The 19970-nt window shown below is 53.1% G+C and overlaps 1 protein-coding gene across 3 annotated transcripts in view; it reads right to left on the minus strand.

Annotated features, from left to right (window-relative positions):
• The window catches only part of FBXO31 (F-box protein 31), a 43274-nt gene that overhangs the window by 3404 nt on the left and 19900 nt on the right, over positions 1–19970 (minus strand). For all 3 annotated transcript variants that reach the window (XM_036833705.1, XM_036833704.1, XM_036833706.1), the window contains 6 exons: positions 14311–14387; positions 11572–11739; positions 10879–10953; positions 3761–3870; positions 2148–2301; positions 701–1062 (listed from right to left, as the gene is read on the minus strand). In XM_036833705.1, the coding sequence (XP_036689600.1) occupies positions 701–1062; positions 2148–2301; positions 3761–3870; positions 10879–10953; positions 11572–11739; positions 14311–14387 (946 nt within the window). The remainder of the gene's footprint in view (positions 1–700; positions 1063–2147; positions 2302–3760; positions 3871–10878; positions 10954–11571; positions 11740–14310; positions 14388–19970) is intronic.

A 19970-nucleotide genomic window follows, 5' to 3' on the forward strand; every position in this document is an offset into this window, starting at 1 on the left:
CTCTCTATGGCAATGGAATGTTCTAGACCTGCACTGTCCAACACACGAGTGGCTACTGAGCACTTGAAATATGACCAGTGTGACCAAGGACCTGAATTTTTCATTTTATTCTCTGTAATTAAACTAAACAGCCCTGGAGTGCAGGGGACTGGGGCAGGGCGTGCATCTCTAAGACAGGACCGTGCAAACAGCACGCCAAGCGAGGAGCTGGCAGCAGCGGGCAGGCTCTGTCCCAGACCGGGGCCCACGGCCTCTGCGGGGAGGCTGTTAGAGCCAGGGAGAAACCACACGAAGAAATGAGGAGGCGGTGAGACCCCAGGACAGGCCTTCCCTGCAAGGTCGTCCAGGACGCTCCGAGCAGGCTTTCCAGGGGACGCGTGGGGAGGGACGCCACGGCCTGCTTTCAGCACCGCCCGACGTCTCACCTGTCTGCCTGTCTACCTTTGACCTTAGCGGCTGTGCGGTGAGAGGCGCTGGGGAGGAGGCCCCCTGCCTGGCAGCTGAGGCCCCAGAGGGGTGAGGGGACAGGAGCCTCACAGTCTGCTCGGCCCGAGCTGGGACCCGGCCCAAGTAGGCAGAGCTTCCCCACCGGTGCAGGGCCCCCAATGCGGGGTCGGCCCCACCCCAGGCCACCTCCCTGCTGGCCGGGCAGAGCCCCGCTCCGGGAAGCCCCGTCCTGCCTGCCCCACGGCATCCTTACCACATCCTGCAGGTCCGGGGATAGTCCTCGTTCCTCGAGCTCACGCCCACTGGCAGCACAAACGGCTGCCCCTGCCCCGACTGGGCGGGCGGCTCAGCCGCGGCCTCGGCCCCTCCATCCCCGGGCCCCTTGGCCTGCTCGGCGGGTGGCTCCGCGCAGGGCTGGGGGCTCTGCCGGCCGAGGCCCTCGGCGTCCTCGGGCCCACCTTCCTGCTGCTGCTCCTGGCGCACCTGCTCGCGCACCTCCAGGACGATGCGCGAGAGCTCGTTAAAGTCGCGGAGGCTCTCAATGTCGGGCAGGTGGATGCGGTGCCTGAGGTCGATCTCTACCGTCTGCTGCCCAGCAGGGATGTTGGGGTCACCCTGCGGAGCCAGCGGGCGGCGGTCAGCAGGCTCAGAGACCGCAGCCTCCAGCCCCGGTCACACCTCCGGCCGAGGGCACTCGCTCAGCCTTCCTACTGATTTGGCGGCAACCCCTCACAAGTCAGAAGATCTCAGAAGCCCTTAGAAAGCAGCGCCCAGCGCAGGCAGCCTTCTGTGAAGGACCTCTGAGGATAGGGGACAACAGCACCCACGAGCGACCCTGGGAGGGCCCGCGGGCACATCTGCAACCAGAGACCTCAGGTGGGAGCCGGCCTGCGTGACAGCTGAAGAGGTGCACGGCCCGGAGAGGTCCATGGACCCTCCCCGGTCAGATGGGGGGCAGGCCGGAAATGCCAGCCCAGACTGTCTGCCTGGAACACGAAAGCTCCCCAGCATGAACCTGGGAGAACGCCCAGGCCCCGCGGCCTGGTCCCAGGCCCTCGTCCACAAGGAGCCCGGCCGACGGAGCTGCGAGCAGTGCCCTGTGAGGACCAGGAAGAGGCCTGCTCTGCGCCTCCGCAGAGACTCCCCCAACACCTGCACAGCGACAGGCGAGCACGTGAATAGCAGCCCCTAGAGCGGGTGACAGAGGGCCTGTCATCCGGGACCCCCACTCAGCTCAGAAATCCTCCCAGTGCGTTCCCGAGCTGCTGAAGCCAGGACGGGCCACGGGGGCCGGAGTGCTAATGCAGAGGGTGTCCACCATGGCCGCACCTCAGGGTCACCCAGGGAGCTCCTGGAGCCCCTCACCCGGCCCACCCCCATTAAATCAGAATCTCTGGGATGGGGCCCCAGCATCAGTGTCTCCTCCACCTCCCCAGGGATCCAGGGTGTGGCCAGGGCTGAGAGCCGTGTGGTAAGGCTGCCTTGGAAACGTCCAGAATCGCCGGGGGATCTTGTGGAAGGCAGGCCCTGGATCAGCAGGTCTGGGTGGGGCCTGCGTTCCCAGCAAGCTCCACGGGGAAGCAGTGCCAGGTCCGGGGCCCACACTGAGCAGCCAGGGCGCGGCCCGAGTCACACTACGCCACGCCCATCTGATGGGGTCCACACGGTGCTGGGCCTGCCAGGGCAGCCCCTGGACTCACCGTGATCTTCGTGCCCCTGGCATGCTTCCCGTGGAAGCTGAGCATGACGATCTCCAGGCCGTGGCTGCCATAGGTGCCCTTGAAGAGGCCAGGCCTGATCAGGTCGTCTGGGTGGCTGGGCGGGAGGTAGATGCGGCGGTAGGTCAGGCAGTTGCTGCAGGGGGAGCGGGCAGCATGAGAGCTCGGCTACAGAGCCGCACGGGAGCCGGGGCAGGAGTACAGAGCTCATGCACCTCCGGCCATGCTGCATAGGGCGGGCTGGGCAGGGTGGCCCAGGGCAGCCAGGGTTAGCTCCCCACCAGGCCAGTGGGGAGCAGGGGCACCCCGTCGTTCCTGAGCTACGCTCCCCCCAACTCACATGTGCACAGCACACCTCACACCTTCTCCATCACCCTGGGGCAGGGACCCCTGAGACTGCAAAGGGGCTAAACAGGGGCCATGGGACAGGGTCCGGAGGCAAGGGCATGGCAGCAAGGAGGCTAAGAGGCCCCACAGGTGGACGTGGGAAAGCAACTATGAGGCTCTAACACACAGGCCAGGCCCGTGACAGCACACGGCTGGTGGGTGATGATAGGCCAACAGACAGAAAACGGACACCGAGGTGGGCCAGGAGACAGGGAGTGTGCTCACAGTACCCTGAGAAAAGGACCATGTTCACAGTGCCTGAGGGAAGGACCATGTTCACAGTACCCAGAGAGAGGGGCTGTGCACACAGCACCCACCGGGAGAGAGACCGTGTTCACAGTGCCTGAGGGAAGGACCATGTTCACAGCACCCACCGGGAGAGAGACCGTGTTCACAGTGCCTGAGGGAAGGACCATGTTCACAGTACCCAGAGAGAGGGGCTGTGCACACAGCACCCACCGGGAGAGAGACCATGTTCACAGTACCCAGAGAGAGGGGCTGTGCACACAGCACCCACCGGGAGAGAGACCGTGTTCACAGTACCCAGAGAGAGGGACTGTGCACACAGCACCCACCGGGAGAGAGACCATGTTCACAGTGCCTGAGGGAAGGACCATGTTCACAGTACCCAGAGAGGGGCTGTGCACACAGCACCCACCGGGAGAGAGACCGTGTTCACAGTACCCAGAGAGAGGGGCTGTGCACACAGCACCCACCGGGAGAGAGACCAGGTTCACAGTACCCAGAGAGAGGGGCTGTGCACACAGCACCCACCGGGAGAGAGACTGTGTTCACAGTACCCAGAGAGAGGGACTGTGCACACAGCACCCACCGGGAGAGAGACCATGTTCACAGTGCCTGAGGGAAGGACCATGTTCACAGTACCCAGAGAGGGGCTGTGCACACAGCACCCACCGGGAGAGAGACCATGTTCACAGTGCCTGAGGGAAGGACCATGTTCACAGTACCCAGAGAGGGGCTGTGCACACAGCACCCACCGGGAGAGAGACCGTGTTCACAGTACCCAGAGAGAGGGGCTGTGCACACAGCACCCACCGGGAGAGAGACCATGTTCACAGTGCCTGAGGGAAGGACCATGTTCACAGTACCCAGAGAGGGGCTGTGCACACAGCACCCACCGGGAGAGAGACCGTGTTCACAGTGCCTGAGACAGAGGCTGCTCACACCCAGCGAGGGGCTGCACTTACTCGTACTGACTGGTGTAGATGAACTTCATCAGGATGAGCTCCTGCATGTGCTCGTGGAAAATGTCCTCCAGCGTCCGCCCCCATTCTTCCCTCAGCCACGTGCGGAATTCCTTCAAGAGAACACAGGTCACGAAAACCGCCACAACACTAGGGCTCGGAGAGGCTGTGATGCTGGGTGCATGGGATGAAGACAGAGGTCGAGCAGGACGGAGGGGAGCTGCTGTGTGTTTGGTCTCCCAGCTCCTGGCCTCCCTTCCTGTTGAGGCGTGGCACCAGGGGCTCTGGTCCCTGCTTTCCCCGACTTCAATAGGAAGGAAGCGCAGGGACCGTGGGGGTCCTTCGGGGAGGATGGGGCTGCAGCCTGTGTCGAGAGTGCCTAGGAGGCAGCTGTGCAAGCCTCACTTCTGTGCCACCCACACAGGTGGCATCTACACTGAGCCTGGTTCTCAGGTTTCTGGGGGAGTGGGCACAGCAGACCCCCATGCCGGCCAAGTCAGCAGAACTGCTTTCTGCAGCCACCAGTGAGGAACAGGATAGGGACAGGCGGGGCAGAGAGTGTAGGTGGATTTTCCTTTTTAAAATGTGCCTTCACTGGGATTGACATATACACACTACTATATATAAAATAGATAATTAATAAGGACCTACTGTATAGCACAGGGAACTCTACTCAATACTCTGTAATGACCTATATATGGGAAAAGAATTTTAAAAAGTGTGGATATATGCACATGTATAACTGATTCACTTTGTACACCACATTGTAACACCACACTGTAAATCAACTATACTTCAATAAAAAATTTTTTAAATAAAATAAAATAAAATGTGCCTTCACAGTTATGTTCAGTAAGTATATTTATAAAAAGAAAACTTTTATAAACACCTCATTCGCACAGCCCAATAATTCATTATGGAATCGAACAATGAAGGATATTTAGTGCTTAACAGTTTCATTCTGTACACTTAACATAACTAATCCACAGCTCTGAGATCCTAACTCAACACAGTGTTTCTAATGAATATATAGAATTAGCTCTACAAACAGAAGCAAAAGGAATTTACAAAAAAAAAGCTACAATCTGTCAATTGCTTTAATATGTTACTGCCCAATCCCTGGCAAAGAAGAGAAATTACTAGTGACTGAAATAAACAACTATTAGAACTACAAGGTCAATATATAAAATTAACTGAATTTTTGTATACTAGCAGCACAAAAGTGGAAAGTAAAAAAAAACTTAAAAATCCTACTTACAACAGCCTCAAAAGACATAGGACTTAGGAATAAACATTACAAAACACGCGTGATACCTCTACTCCGAAAACCACTAGATGCTGCTGAAAGGCGGGGGAAGAGGCCTACAGAGCAGAGGCACCTGCGAACTGGGAGACTCGGTATTAGGTCAGCAACTGTCTCCAAACTGATCTACAGACTCAACATCAGGCCAATTGTAATCCCACCATGCTTTCTGTAGAAACTGACAAGCTGATTCTGGAATTCGTTTGGAACATCCAGAGCAATCTTGCAAGAGAACAAGGTTGGAGGATGTACACTAGCGTGCACTGTGACCCACTACAAGACGACAGTAACCAAGATGGTACCTGAGCAAGAGGGCAGAACTGAAGAGAGAGCCTGGAGGGAGTTCCCTGGTGGCCTAGTGGTTACGATTCCAGGCTTTTGCTGCCATGGCCTGGGTTCGATCCCTGGTCGGGGAACTGAGATGCCACAAGCCGTGCAGCCAAAAAAAAGAGAGAGAGAGAGAGAGAGAGAGAGCCTGGCAACACCCACGTGTCTCAGGAGTGGACTTTCGATCACAGCGTCCAAGCCACCCCCCAGGGAAAGAAAGTCTTTTACACAAATGGTGCTCGAACAACTGCACAACCACAGGGAGCAAAGGAGCCCCGATCCCCACCTCACACCACACACAGGAACCATTCAAGATGGGTCACAGACCGAAAAGTAAAGTGAAGCTACCAAACTTCTAAAAAGAAGAGAGAGAGAGAGAGAGAGAGAGAGAGAGAGGGACTCTCTTTGCAACTGGAGGGTAAGCAAAGTTTTTTAAGACACAGAAAACAATAACCACTAAGGAAAAAACTTGACAAATTAGACTTCACCCAAATCAAAATCTTCCACTTAAGTGGCTTAACTCATGAAGGATAGGCCCTTAAAAAAAAATCAAATAGAGAAATAACAGATAAAAATGGAAGTAAAAGAATGTAGTGATTTCAGTGTTGCCATGGTGCATAATCAGACTTGAGCTAAATACCATGAAGCTGGCCTGTGAACAGTCATAATCTTATTTACTTTGCATGAGAAGGTCAGTCATTAAGACTACCAAGCAGACCCAATTACTCAGAACAAATGTGCTTACTATGAAATTATCTTACCAGATATGTATCCACAAGGAAAAACACAGGGGCCTAGAACATATCAGACAAGAGTAAGTCCACTATGGACCCAGGGCTCGTCCACCACGGCCAACACCGCCCCATCACTGCTTCACTCTGCACAGCGGCCTAGGAGCTGGGTGCTAACATCTTCCCTGTTCTACAGAGGTTTAGGGCTTGGAAAAGTCAACAGACCTTTCCAGAGCCACCCAGCTAGCAGGTGGCAGAATTAAACCTAACCAAAGGCCACGTGCTAACCGGTCTCATCTCTGCCAGGGCCAATGCCAGGGCTGGCAGGAACGCAGTGAGGCAGGGGGCTCACGTGCCCTGGTGGGCTGTAGACGGGGACCAGCAAACTGACAGCATGTAAAGAGAATTTGGAATACCTTCAGGGCCTTTTACCCAATTCCATTTCTGTACAATCCAAAACCACAACGTTTTTGCAGAGTTCAGGCAGTGGGTCACAGTAATAATGCCCGGCATCTCTCCTGGGCGGCTCCGACCAGGCCTGGCACTAAGTCATTCACCTGCAGCGTCTTACTCAACCCTCCAGAATGACTCGGCACCGCAGGTAACCTCATGGCCCCGTTTTACAGACAAGGGCTGAGGCTCCCAGAGGCTAAGTCACTGAGGCACATGGTCAGGAGGGTAACAGGGGAATATCTGACCACAAACCCCAAGTCCAACTGCAGGACGGTCACACACCTACAGTCATTACATCGCAGCAGATGACAGATGGAACGCTGCATTAAAAATAAAGTTTGTAGGGACTTTCCTGGCGGTCCAGTGGTTAAGATTCCACACTTCCACTGCAGGGGGCACGGGTTCAATCCCTGGTCAGGGAACTAAGATCCTGCGTGCTGCGCAGCGTGGCCAAAAAAAAAAAAAAAGTTTGTAAAGAATTCTAATGAGACTGGGAAATGTTTCTGGAATAACGGTTAAGCTAAAAAAAAAAGAAAAACTATCCAAATTAGGTAGTTAGACTGCAATTACATCACAAAGGCTGAAGGAAACTTGAAGGGATGATGGAGGACGGGCGCGGAGGCCGCTCCTCGTGGGGCTGTGTCAGCACTCTTCTCCCTCCCGACTCTGAGGATTTCGTAGCTGACGATGACGAGGTATCATTTCAGGCATGTGGCGAGGAAGGACAGAAGACAAAGGAAAGCAAAATGAAAGCCACTTGTGTGCAACTGGGGAGTCCAGCGCCAGAGCCTTTCCGCAGGGCCGAGCACACCACAGGCAGGGCCAGGCAGGGCCAGGCCACACGCCCTTCCCTATCTCTGCTCCTCCTCACAGCGCCCCCCACCCCAGATTTCCAGAAGCCTCAGGCTGCAGGGCCTGGACGGGAGGGGGCAGGGAGGGAAGATGGTGGCTCAGCCACGCCATCATCCAGGAAGAAGAGCAGGCAGCGTCTGCCGCGGGAGCCAGAGAGCAGACGCACGGCCGGGGTCCGGGCGGGCGAAGGCCTGAGCTGCTCTCAAAGGCCCAGGAGGTGAAGCTGCAGTTTGAGCAGCACAGGGAGGGCCCCCAGGAGGGGCACGTAAGGAGCAAGCAGGACACCCCGGTCCTGAGGGGCCAGATCCCGCCGCAGGACGTGGCCGTGGAAGGTGCACAAAGCTGGCAGAAGTCCCAGAACTGGGGACTGGGACGGGGAGCGGGGTGGTTGGCAAGGCCTCAGGACGCAGCTTATGCAGAGCTGGCCCTGGGTGCTGGCGAAGGGACCACAGCCAGCACGGTCTGCAGGGGCTGGGGCGGGCATCTCCACATCGCTCCACGGTACCAAGGACAGCCTTCTGCCTGGGGACGGTGACAAGCAAGGCCCGTGCACCTTCCTACCCTCCTAGGCCACCAGGAGTCCTCCGTTCCCTTGGGAAGCACCCCTGTGGCCCAGAATTTTAGTGACTATCAACCATCAGAGCACAGAGGAGCCCGGAATCCGGGGCCGAGACTTTCACCTCTTCTTCAGAGCTGTCAGGACACACGGCAGTGCCCACCTCACGGCTCCTCCTCTCCCCCTGGAGCCTGAAGCCACGCTCTGGGTCTGAAAGGCTCAGCTAGAGAGTGAAGATGTTTCAGGCTGACACAGGAATCCATGGGAGAACCCGTCCCCCAGTCCCCCAGCTCCCCCCTTGGAGGGCGAGAGGGAGGGAGACGGGAGACAGAGCACAAGGAGCCAGCAAAGAGGCCCCGGGCAGCTGAGATGGACAGAGCGACCGTGCCTCAGACAGCAAGCCCCCTGCCCCCATGACTCTAGGATGGATCCCTCGGCACCTCAGGCAGCCCAGCCCCTGCTCTGCCTGCAGACGCGCGGCATCTCCCCACCCCAGCCCGGCAGGAGTCCCAAGTCCACTATTAAATGATTCCGAGGCCTAGAGAGAAAAGAAAGGCTCCCCAGTTCTAGAAGCCAGCGAAAGACTGCTCCTAAAGCCAAAGACAGCACAAAAAATGTTAGACCAAGCCCGTTCATCAATGCAGAAGTCCTAAATAAAACAGGATCAAAGAGCATCCAGGAGCAAAGAGAACTGTACCCCACGATCAAACAAGACCTCTTCTCACGGCTTCGAAGTGGTTAGAAATCTACTAACATAAGTCATCACGTTACTAGATTAAGGGGAAAAAAATCACCTGATGGTTTCCACAGATGCTCAAAAAAACCGGTAAATTCAACATCATTTCTCAATTAAAACAAACAAAGCCCTCTTAATAAAACACAAATAAACAGCTCCATCCCTAGCATAATAATGTATATCTTGACCCCAAGGCCACCTTGCTGCCTCATGACAGAACCATGTGAACCACACTCACCACTAGACAAGGGTGTTGTCCTCACCACAAGGGGTCAAGGAAGAAGGAAATGTCATTATTTGCAGATAATCAGTATTATCCTGGAAAACTCAAGGTAATCAACTCAAAGATGCTCATAAATGAAACAGAATTCAGTAAGATGGGTGGGTACAAAATTAATATGCAACAGCTTTTATATATAAAATCACCAGCTGAAAGATACGAGAGCCAAGAGTCCATTTACAACAGCAACAAAAGACCAGATGTTTTACAACAAACTTGCAAGATCTACCTGAAGAAAATCAAATTCAGATGGCAGCACAGGACAAAGATGGCATTTTGAATCGTAGAGGAAATCTGGATCACTCAGCACCAGTGCTGGGGTGACTGAAGGGTACCTGTACTATAGCCAAGGCGGGCTGAAGCTCACTCTACAGAATAAACCCACAGAACCAGCAATAAATGTGGGAAACAAACGCATGAAAATGAAAACACGAGCTCGTCTGTAAGTATAATTTCAAAGTGGGGAAAGGATTTTAAGATGACATCAAACTAAGAAGCTATTAAGGAAGGGGAACTCCCTGGCGGTCCAGTGGTTAGGACTCTGCGCTTTCACTACCGAGAGCCCAGGTTTGATCCCTGGTCGGGGAGCTAAGATCCCACAAGCCACACAGTGTGGCCAAAAAAAAAAGGAAAAGACAGATACATCTGCAAATATAAAAATTAAAAACTAAATTCCACAAGTGAAAACATACCTCATATCAAACAAAGACAAAAGAATGAAGGAGGAAAAAATATTTCCTCGTATCTTGAAGGGTTCACGTCCTCCCAGGATGAAAGCTCCTACAAATCAATTAGAAACATAACACCACCAAACAGAACCAGGCAAAGGATATGAACACAGATTTCACAGAAAAGGAACCACAGGACACTAACCTTAGCCTCAGACACAAGAGAAATGCAAATTAACCACCAAAGTCAGGATTCCAACAAAGCATTTTATTCTCACCTTAACTTCTAGGTGTTTTTCTAGTTTCCACAAGGAGCATGTTATTACCCTCACAATGAGAAAAAATACCATTCCGTCTCCAAATTGGTGAGGCCACACACGGTAGTTGGCTCACAGGAACTTTCTCTGATCCCAGAGTGCGTATTTCCAGAAATCCATGACACGGCCCTTTTAAGGTCTCAACAGCTGAGGAGGTTCTATTCTTGGAAAATATGTTGTTGACGTGTTTCACTTAAACGTGGACTTGGAGCAGCCACTGATGTGTATGTGGTTGTATGTGAGACCGTGAATGACAGTGTTATTAGAGAAGGAAGCATGTCATTACCAGCATCTTCACATACCATGCGTTTGGGAAAACAAGGGCCTCGTTCACCCTCAACAGATTCCAAGCAGCACGTATGTACTCTCCATCTGCGCTGTCTCCCCGCAGACCCCTGGCTACCAGGGACCCAGCAGACTCAGAAACGCTAAGAGATGCACCCGACAAATAAACGCAAGCTGCAACGAGCATCCTGTACTTAAAGGTCCGAGGTTTTCCTAAGAATGTTTCGAGATGGTGGTGTAATTAAAACTCAAAGGCGATGTGAGATTACTCGTGCGGAAATGAAACCCGAAGACACTCACGCAGGCTCACCCACCACTTGGCTGTGACCTGGGAACCTCCACCACGGGGTTCACGCCAATAAAAGCCTCTGGTCTCCCTGCAATTCACATCCAGGAAGAGACCCCACCGCCCACGGGCCTCTTGTCAAAGGGGCGATGGAGAACCAGGTAGAGGACTATTTCTACTCGGCCCGTTCATCCTGGCGGCGGTGGGGACTCAGAACCTGGGCCCAGCACACACGCCCACAGCGCCAGCACGAGCCCGGGAGGCGGCCCTCCCTTCAAACCACCCACCCTCTCGGCTGCCCCGCAGGACAGGAGGGTCCGGCCTCACCTCCTGCCTCCCACCAGACATCCTGTGGTGGTCCGTCTGGTTGCACTTGGTGGAGAACTCGTCCTTCTTCACGACCTTGAGTGTCCACAGCAAGGAGAAAGGGTAACGAGTCAGCCCCTAACCGCCACCACAGCAGGCGTGCACCAGTCCCTCCCGCACCCATGCATCCCACTCGTCTACAGGAGCCCCAGAGGCCGCCAGATCGAGGTCGTCTAAGAAGGAAGGCTGGAACCCCCCTGAGCACACGCTTCCCTCCCAGGGGGCCAGGCATCGCTGTCCCCCGGGGCGTCCGAGAGCAGCACAAAGGGGCTGGCGCTCTCCCACTGAGACAGAGAACAGGCTTGCTCGTGGGCTGGCCACCTGCCAGGCCCACATCCGAGAGCAGAACGTCTGGTTCCAAGCTGATGCCCTTGCGAAGATGAGAAAAAGGAACAGTGAGGAACCTCGCTTGGAAGCACAACTGGTTCTAAGCAGAGGCAGAATCAGGGGAGGCTCCAGCAAGTGAGTCTCTGAGGAGCGACAGCGGCACAAACAGCGCACAGAAGGGCCGCGCCAGGGCCCGCTTCCTGTTCCTGCTGACCGGCGTGGGCGCGGTGCACAGCTGGGAAGACCCTGGCAAACCGCTGGCAGCAGGCCCGGGAAGAAGTGAGGAGACCCAGCCCCTTACCTGCACACGCTGCCCCGCCTGCTCACCTGGACGTGGCCATTGTGGGGCCCCCTGTGGCCGTACATGCACTCCACCGTGGCCGACTTCCTCTCCATCAGGTGGATTCGGAACAAGGGCTTGAACCGCATCGGGTCGTCCACGTGAGGGTCGTGGGGAGGCAGGTACATCCAGCCAATGATGAACAAGCCATCCACCTGTGCAGAGGTGCACACACGGGTGAGGGGGAGGCGGAGGCTCAGCATCCGCACCCCCCAGATCACCACGAGGACCATTCCCGTCTCCACACTCCGGTCCCGCGGGGACCTTGGGGCCCCATCTAGCGCAGCAGGACGAGCACGGCCCCGCCCACCAGTGTGTGTTAATCGAAAAGTGGTTTACGCAACATGAAACATGGTGACTAAAGTTGATAACACTGCTGTATCACTGAAATCTACTAAGAAATAGAACTCAGTGCTCTCCCCACCCCTCAAAAAAAAATAAAAATGTGAGGTGATGGGTACGTTAATTAAGTAGACGGGAGAATCCTTCCACTGTGTACTCGTACATCAAATCAGATCACCACAATGTACATTTTATATATCTTACAGTTTTGTCAATTATACCTAAGTAAAGCTGAAAAAGTAACTAAATATTTTAATAGAAAATATAGTGGTTAGCCCCGAATCCGAGCAAGTCTTTTAGAGAGAACTTCCAGCTATGAAGTGGGGGTGGGTAGGCGCCGGGAGAACAAGCTAAAAGACGTAAGAAAGAAGCAGGAATGATCCAGAAAGTGCGACACCCAATAGGGCAACTGACCAGACGAAAACGGGGGTGCTGCTTTCCACAGAAGAGACTCAGGAGGCAAAACAAACCGAGCAGCACGAGGGCCTGGTTAGATCCTCATGTGAACGAGCCAGCTGTCGAAGGCAGTTCTGAGACGGTCAGGAAGCCTCAAGTGTGGACTGGGTCTCAGGTAATCCAGGAATTACTGCCACTGCTGTGAGGTGTGATCAGGACCTCACATGTGTGGGAACGTGGGAAACACCCACATGGTTAGAGACCCACACTGAAGTACAAACATGAACTGACACGGGCCTGGGATTTGCTTTAAAATACTGAAAAGCAAAGGCAAAGGGGCAGAGACAGACACCGTGAACCTGGCACACTACGGCCAACCTCTGAGTCCAGGAGGTGGGCGTCTGTGGGCGTTCACCCTGCCATTCCCGCTACCCTTGTATGGTTCAAAATGGCAAATGATAAAAGTGGTGATCAGGTCAAAGGAGGGGGCAGTCCCCAGGCACGTTCTCAGTGGAGGGGAGGGGGTGGCCTCTGTAGCCCAGTTGGGATGCCCCAGCAGTCGCTCCTGCCTTCCTGGGGGAGCCTGGGTCCACAGGTTTTGGCTCTAGCAACAGAGGAGAGAACTTAATCGCTAACCATCTGAGACAAGAGCCAATTGGCGGTGTTCTGTCATGGGCTCCGTTTTCCCCTAATTATCCCCTGCTTTCAGAAGCCTTTTTTGTTTTTTTTTTAACTCTATTACTCACTGCCAGTAAGACAAACAATTATTACCCTCCCCGACTAAAAGAAAGGAAAGAACCTGCCCACGCTGGGAGCTGTCTGTCTTGGCCCCTGTGAGAATGTTCTAAAAGCAAGGCTTCCCCAGTGATATTAAACATAACAAATGTAAAGCAAGTTTCTTAACACATGTTTCCACCAAATTACAAAGAATATGAAGCAATATTTATCCCTGCCCAAACCCCACCTGGTGAGCAAAATACAGAGTGACGAAGTAACCAGAGTCACCCCGTGGCCTACGTGAACCACAATGAGGCTCCCTGGGGGCCCCAACGGCCACAGCAAGGCAGACCCGTGAGCCATGACACGGGCTGCAGCCAGTCCCCTGGACTCGGCTTCTGGCCTGCCGAGCACGTGTGCAGCGCCGGCCAAAGGGCACCTGGCTGTGTTTTCCCTACACCATCAGCTACGGCAACACTGAGGCCAGGCCCCTGCCCAGAGCTCAGCAAGTACAATGGCCCCACTCAGGTCCCGGCTTCTGTCCCAGAGGCACCACTCGTGCCTGGCAAGAGCACCGGCGAGGGCTGCATCCTGCTAGACGCCAACACCAGTTAAACCCAAGAAAAGTCAGATCTGAGTTTCTCAAATGGACCCAAAAATGAGCAGCTATTCTTATATGCTTCTAGGCAAGTGACCAAGAAGCATATAAAAATTAAAACCAGAAGACTTTTCTCCTGGCTACGACCAAGGAGCTTGTATCAAACAGCCCCTCCTGCTGAGACCAGCTATAAAGACTGAATAAAGTAAAGTTAAAATGCTGCTTGTAGACCTCAGGGGGCAAGCCTGAAGAGAAGGGACAGACACCTGCCATGACACCAAGCCTATGCCACTTGGTCCCCGGGTGGAGCAGGCCTGGCATGGGCTTTCTGTCTAGGGCCAGCCTCCGAGGGCCCCACACGGCCTCCTTTGCTTTGCTCAGCCTGCAGACCCCTGATTTAGGGCAACGAACCAGTGCACAAACCAACACTGGAGTGTCCCGGGGGTGTGAAGGCCGATGGCCCTCAGTGTCCAAGAGGCAGGGACCGGGGAAGGCATCCCGTCATCACGAAGTCCATGGATGTGGCAGAAGCCAAGAGCCACTTAAAATGAATCTCTGCTTGTTTAGAAAATAAAATCTGGCCCAATGAGTCTTTGTGAACCACTGGCCTGCCCCCTGGAGGGAGGACGCAGTCCCATCCGCAAGAACCCAGGCCCGACGCTCTGGGACTTACCACCACGTTCAGCAGTCCTCCATACGGCCCAATATCTGGCTGCCACAGTCCCAAAATGTGTCTGTATCGGTGAAGCACTACAGGGAAAGAGAGAGGACAGGACTTCATTGTAGAGCCAGCTGATCTTCACTTTACAGTCAATAATCGGAGGAAAGGGCACGAGGAAGAGGAGGAGGGATGTGTGAAGAAATCCCTCACGAAGGCTCATAACAGAGCCTTGCAAACAAATGTGGATTCAAGCAAATCTTACAAGTGTCTAAATCATTCTAAGAGTAAAAATGTAACAGACAACTGGGTCATTTTGAAACCCAGCCTCTGCGTATCAGCTCCAATGACAAGGAACTGCTGCCTCGAAGGACGTGCAGTGGGCGCCCTTGTGAAGCAGTGAACCTCCCCTCCCATCAGTCTACACAACGGAGGAGGTGTGGGATTCTTTACCAGGGGCAGAGTCCAAAACATCATGGGGCTGTAGAGTAAGATTTAATTGGGTCATCTGTCTTTTTTTTAAACACACACACACACACACACACACACACACACACACATTCCCCCGTATTTCAAAAGCAGTGCATGTATATTCATTGAGGGCACCGGGAGAAAAGGGCACCTAATGCCGACCTGAGACCCCACTGCATGGCCATGGCCAGCGCAGTAAATGCCCTGGGAAGAGTCCTTCGCTTCCATTTCCTCTGCACGTGTATTTGTTGAGTGAACAGTGAACAAATGAAAGAATGAGCAAACTGCACAAAGAAGACAACCAGCTCATGCAGGGCCCTGCCTGCCAGTTTCAGGGTCTGGGGTCTCTCTGCAGCCAGTGTGTGGTGGTAAAGTTTATATGTCAACTGGACTTGGCCATGGGGGGCCCAGACATTCTTAGCCAAACATTATTCTGGTGTGTCTGTGTTCCCAGATGAGAGTAACATTTAAATCTGTGGAAAGAGAAAGCAGATTGCCCTCCCTAGTGTGGTGGGCCTTGTCCAATCAGTTGAAGGCCAGGGCAGAAGAAGGCTGGTGCTCCCACCAGTAAGGAGACGCTCCTCCTGCCTGGCTGCAGGCTGGGACATCAGTCTTTTCTAACTTCGAACTCTAACTAAAATCATGGGCTCTTCCTGAAGAGGACAAAAAGGCTAATCCTCCCACAAATACAGAGGAATTTTCTCCTGCCTGACCGCGTTGAGCTGGGACATTGGTCTTTTCCAGCCTCTGGATTCGAGCTGAAACATGGGCTCTTGCGGGGTCTGGAGGCTGTCAGATTTCGGACGGGGACCTACACCATCAGCGCCTGTGGGTCTCCAGCCTCCTGACCGGAGACCCTGGGACTTGTCAGCCTCCATAGCTGTGCCACCTAATTCCTTATAATAATCTCTTTATATACGAAGAAATTGGTTCTGTGTCTGAAAACCCTGGCGAATACCCAGTGGGAGCCATGGACGGTCTCCAAGTGCTGGAGCTGCATCATCACAACAGACTTCAGGAAGGAAGACCAAGCAGCAAGGCCCAGAGGGACCTGAGCCCAGACAGCAGCTCTCCAGCCACCACTTGGTCCGGGGTACAGGGAAGAGGAATGTGAGGCCAGAACCATCCCAAGCCTGCAGGGCATGCAGACGGCTGGTGGGAAACTACCAACTGTTCCCCAAAGTTTCAGCCTGAAGACACACTTCTCTAAATGAGCCTTGATGGTCTGCAGGGCACCTGCCACTCATGCCGTGTGCAATCCTCTGAGTCGGTTTACAAGACACACATTAAAGTCAGTGGTTATTTTATGGCCATACCCGGATGGGTTTTGTGTTTGTTAAACCAGCAATAATAAGCAGGGTCAGGAGCCATAAACAAATACTGAACTCAGACAGTGCAACACACACTCAGGTGTTTAGGGGTGAAATCGACTGATGGCTGCCAGTTACCTTGAAATGCATCGCAAAACAGGACGGATGGAGGGACGGGTGTATGGGAGTGAAGTGGAGCAGGGCGCTATGGAATCGGGTAAATGGGTGTTCACTGTACAATTCTTTCTACTTTTCTGTGTGTTTTTAAAATTTCACGATAAAATAGTGGAGAAAAAATTAAATGGGCCCATACAGCATGGTCTTCTCTTGTCTCCCCTCCCCTCATCTCCCAACTTGACTGCTGGCAACATCTGGTTCTTTCCAAGATCAATCAATCTGATCTCGAAGCCCCTGGAAAGACTGTTCAAAGAATATGCCACAGACTCAGCAATTCCCAAAGGGGAGTTCCTTGTTTTGCTTTAAAAAGCAGCATCTCTTTGAAATAAAAGTTCAGCCTCCCATGTGTGCTTAGAGCAGCACTGTCTCTGGATTTTAAAGCTCTGTGCCCGTTAGAAGACTCGGGTGTGCCCCTCGCTCCCGCTGACACCACGCTGGCTTGCCCAGCCTGGGCCCACCCAGGACAATCCGAGGGGAAGTCAGAGACCATCGTCGTCAGGCAGACTGTGAGGCACGCGGTTTCCTAAGGCCACGTGACACCTGTGTTTCATAACGTATTCTTTAAGAAGTCGCAGAGTTAGTCCAGCAGAAGTGACCTGAAAGACTCAACAAGTCCAGGCAGCACTCAGACAGAAGGAGTCCACTGGAGTCGCACGAAACTCTAGGTGTCAGGAGTGGGAGGGCAGCCTGTCCACACGGCGACCTTCTGTGCCCGGGGCCTGCTGGGGAGGGCAGCTCTAAGGCGTCACCACCACAGGAGGTAAGGAGCACGATGAGCTCGGGCAGCGGCCCCTGTGCTCTCCTCTGACCCGCACCCGGACCCTGCCTAGGGCACACAAGGGGCCTGCGGGCTTAAGACAGAATCCACGGCACCTCCTGGCCCAGGCGCTGACCACACCCCAGGGCTCCTTGCCTGGAAGAAGATCCCAGCTCAACAAGCCCTCCCGACGCTGTTTCCAAACAACCACTGACCATGCAGGAGAGTAAACGGGATTAAGTCCCAATGACACCGGATCAGGTGCAGACGGCAGGCTTTGGACCTAAGACAGCAAGTGGACTGGGTCAGACCCTTCGGGTGCTTTCCTGTCAGAGGCAGGTGTGCTCAAAGGTCCCAGCTCTTAGGAGACCACAGAAGACAGGCATTCGTGGGCAAGGGGACCCAAATACCAGAGAACCACACTTAAACTCAGTCAGAATAACGACAACACTCCTGCTCTCAGCCCCACGAAGCAGGACTTGGGCCTTCCAGAATGAACACCAGCTCAGAGACTCTTCCAACCATTGATCCCCGAGGTCAGCATGGCTGTGTTCAGAAAACCATCCCTGGCTCTAACGCAACCCTCCTACTCCCCAAAATAGGAACAATAGTCCAAGATGGCTAAGGGACGGCTCAGCTCAGGAGCTAACAGGAAAAGGGTCCTAGTCAGGGTTCTCATCTGCCAACAGGAAGGGTCACTTAACAAGCCAAGTGGGAAACTCCGACACACTGGACAACACCCAACCCAAAAGACCCAACTCTCCTTGCACAGCATGCTCTGATACTGAGCAGTCGCTTCCCTGCTGTCCTACCAGCAGCTGCCATTGCCCACCACACTCGGGACAGCGGCCCACCACCCAGCAAGGCCGTAACATCACCACATCTGTCGCTGCAGAACTGAGGTTTCTTGCCCAAAGGAAAATCATACAACTAATGGTATCTCCTGCCACTTGCTAGAAGCTGTTGGTAATTAGAATAAAATCAGAGGAGGGAACAGTTCCAAACTCATTCTATGAGGCGGCATTACCCTGATACTAAAACCAGACACAGACAGAACGAGAAAAAAAAATTGCAGGCCAATATTCCTGATGAACATAGATGCAAAAATCCTCAACAAAATATCAGCAAACCAAAATGGATCATAAACCATGATCAAGTGGGATTTATCCCAGGGATGCAAGGATGGTGCAACATCCACAAATCAATCAATGTACTGCACCACATTTACAAAATGAAGGCTAAAAAAATCACATGATCATCTCAATACATGCAGAAAAGGCTTCTGACAAAATTCAACATCCATTTATGACAAATGGGTATGGAGAGAATGTACCTCAACACAGTAAAGGCCATGTATGACAAACCCACAGCCAGTATCACACTCAAAATGAAAAGCTGAAATCTTTTGAAAGACAAGGATACCCACTCTCCCCACTTTCATTCAATGTAGGATTGGAAGTCCTAGCCAGAGCAATTAGGCAAGAAAAAGAAATAAAAGGTATTCAAATTGAAAAAGAAGAAGTAAGACAGTCACTATTTGCAGATGACATGATACTATATATAGAAAATCCTAAGGACACCACCAAAAAGCTATTAGAGCTAATAAATGAATTCAGTAACGTTGCAGGATACAAATCAATACACAGAACAAAAATCAGGAGAAACATTCCATAGACACGTAATCAGCAGAGGGTCTCTCCTCTCTCAGACGTACATACCGTTGGTGCCCCACTGCCCTTTCCAGGAGCACCCTTCTGTTTTATTCTTACCAATGGTCTCCTTCCTTCCTCAGTAACCATCCTGCAATGTGTTGCTGGCTCCACTTGGCAGACTGGACTTTGGAGGGGCCTTCCCCTCCAAAGACTCCACCCTGTGTTATCTGCACCTGAGGATTAAAAGTGGTCTGTCCGTCTCCTCACCAGTTGGGGGGGGGGGGGGGTCCACCAAATTCCTCGTATCTACTTGAGCAATCTCAAGCACTGCCAAGATGCTGGGTATGAACCTCAAAACCCAGAGCCCTACAGGGACACGACGTTGTTTTTAAGTTCAAAGTGCACTCGGACACTCACCAACGATTAGCACACACAGACACATGTCAGACCCGTCGTAAAGGCAATATATCCCCTAGGACACTCCACGCTTTACAAGACATGGATTATCAAGACTCCCAGGAAGCTGCATACACACACCAAGAGCAGCTGATCTGGGCCACAAGGCTGTGGGGAGATATCTCTTGGGTCCAAGTGAACGTGCCCAGAGGACTTCAGGGGACCAGGGGACAACGATGCCCCACGGCTCTAGGAAAGAGCACAAGTGGATGAGGAACAGCCCCAGGGCCTCGTTCCTTACAAGCCAGTCGTCACAGCAACACGTCTCTGGAGCTTTGGTGAGTGTCAGAGGGATGAATTCTGAGGTGCCCTCGGTTAGGACACACTAGGACACTGGAACACAGAACACCTGGGCGTACAGAGGTTTTCAAATTCAGTTGAAACTGTTTTTTTTTTTTCATGCATGTAAGTTTTTCCCTGATGTTTTAGGAGACCATCCAGGTAACAGACCAGTCCACAGAGAAAGGCAACCAATGCTGACAACTGGTTATTTTTATTATGTTTTCTAGATCTTTCAAGTTTTCTACTGTATTTTATAACTACACTCACACCTCAGACGGGACAGTAGTCCCCAATTAATTAAAACAAGTCTGCAATACAGCTACAAGCAACTGGGGGGCATCACAGTATGTGGCTCTAGTCCAGACACTCTGGACGTGGTCTCCTAGAAGCATGGTAGAAAGTCTGGACTCAGGACTTGTCCTCATCAGCTGCAGGAAGCTTCTGCCCACCGCTTGGGGACAAAAAGAACACCCCCCAAAACAACTCTAGGTGCTTCCTAGGTCCCGGCCACCCCCAGAGGTGGGTCAGAATTCCACACTAGCCCTATGGTATTAAGTTCCAGATGGGCTG

Source organism: Balaenoptera musculus, chromosome 19 (genome assembly GCF_009873245.2).
Source record: "Balaenoptera musculus isolate JJ_BM4_2016_0621 chromosome 19, mBalMus1.pri.v3, whole genome shotgun sequence".
In the NCBI taxonomy this organism is placed as follows: Eukaryota; Metazoa; Chordata; class Mammalia; order Artiodactyla; family Balaenopteridae; genus Balaenoptera; species Balaenoptera musculus.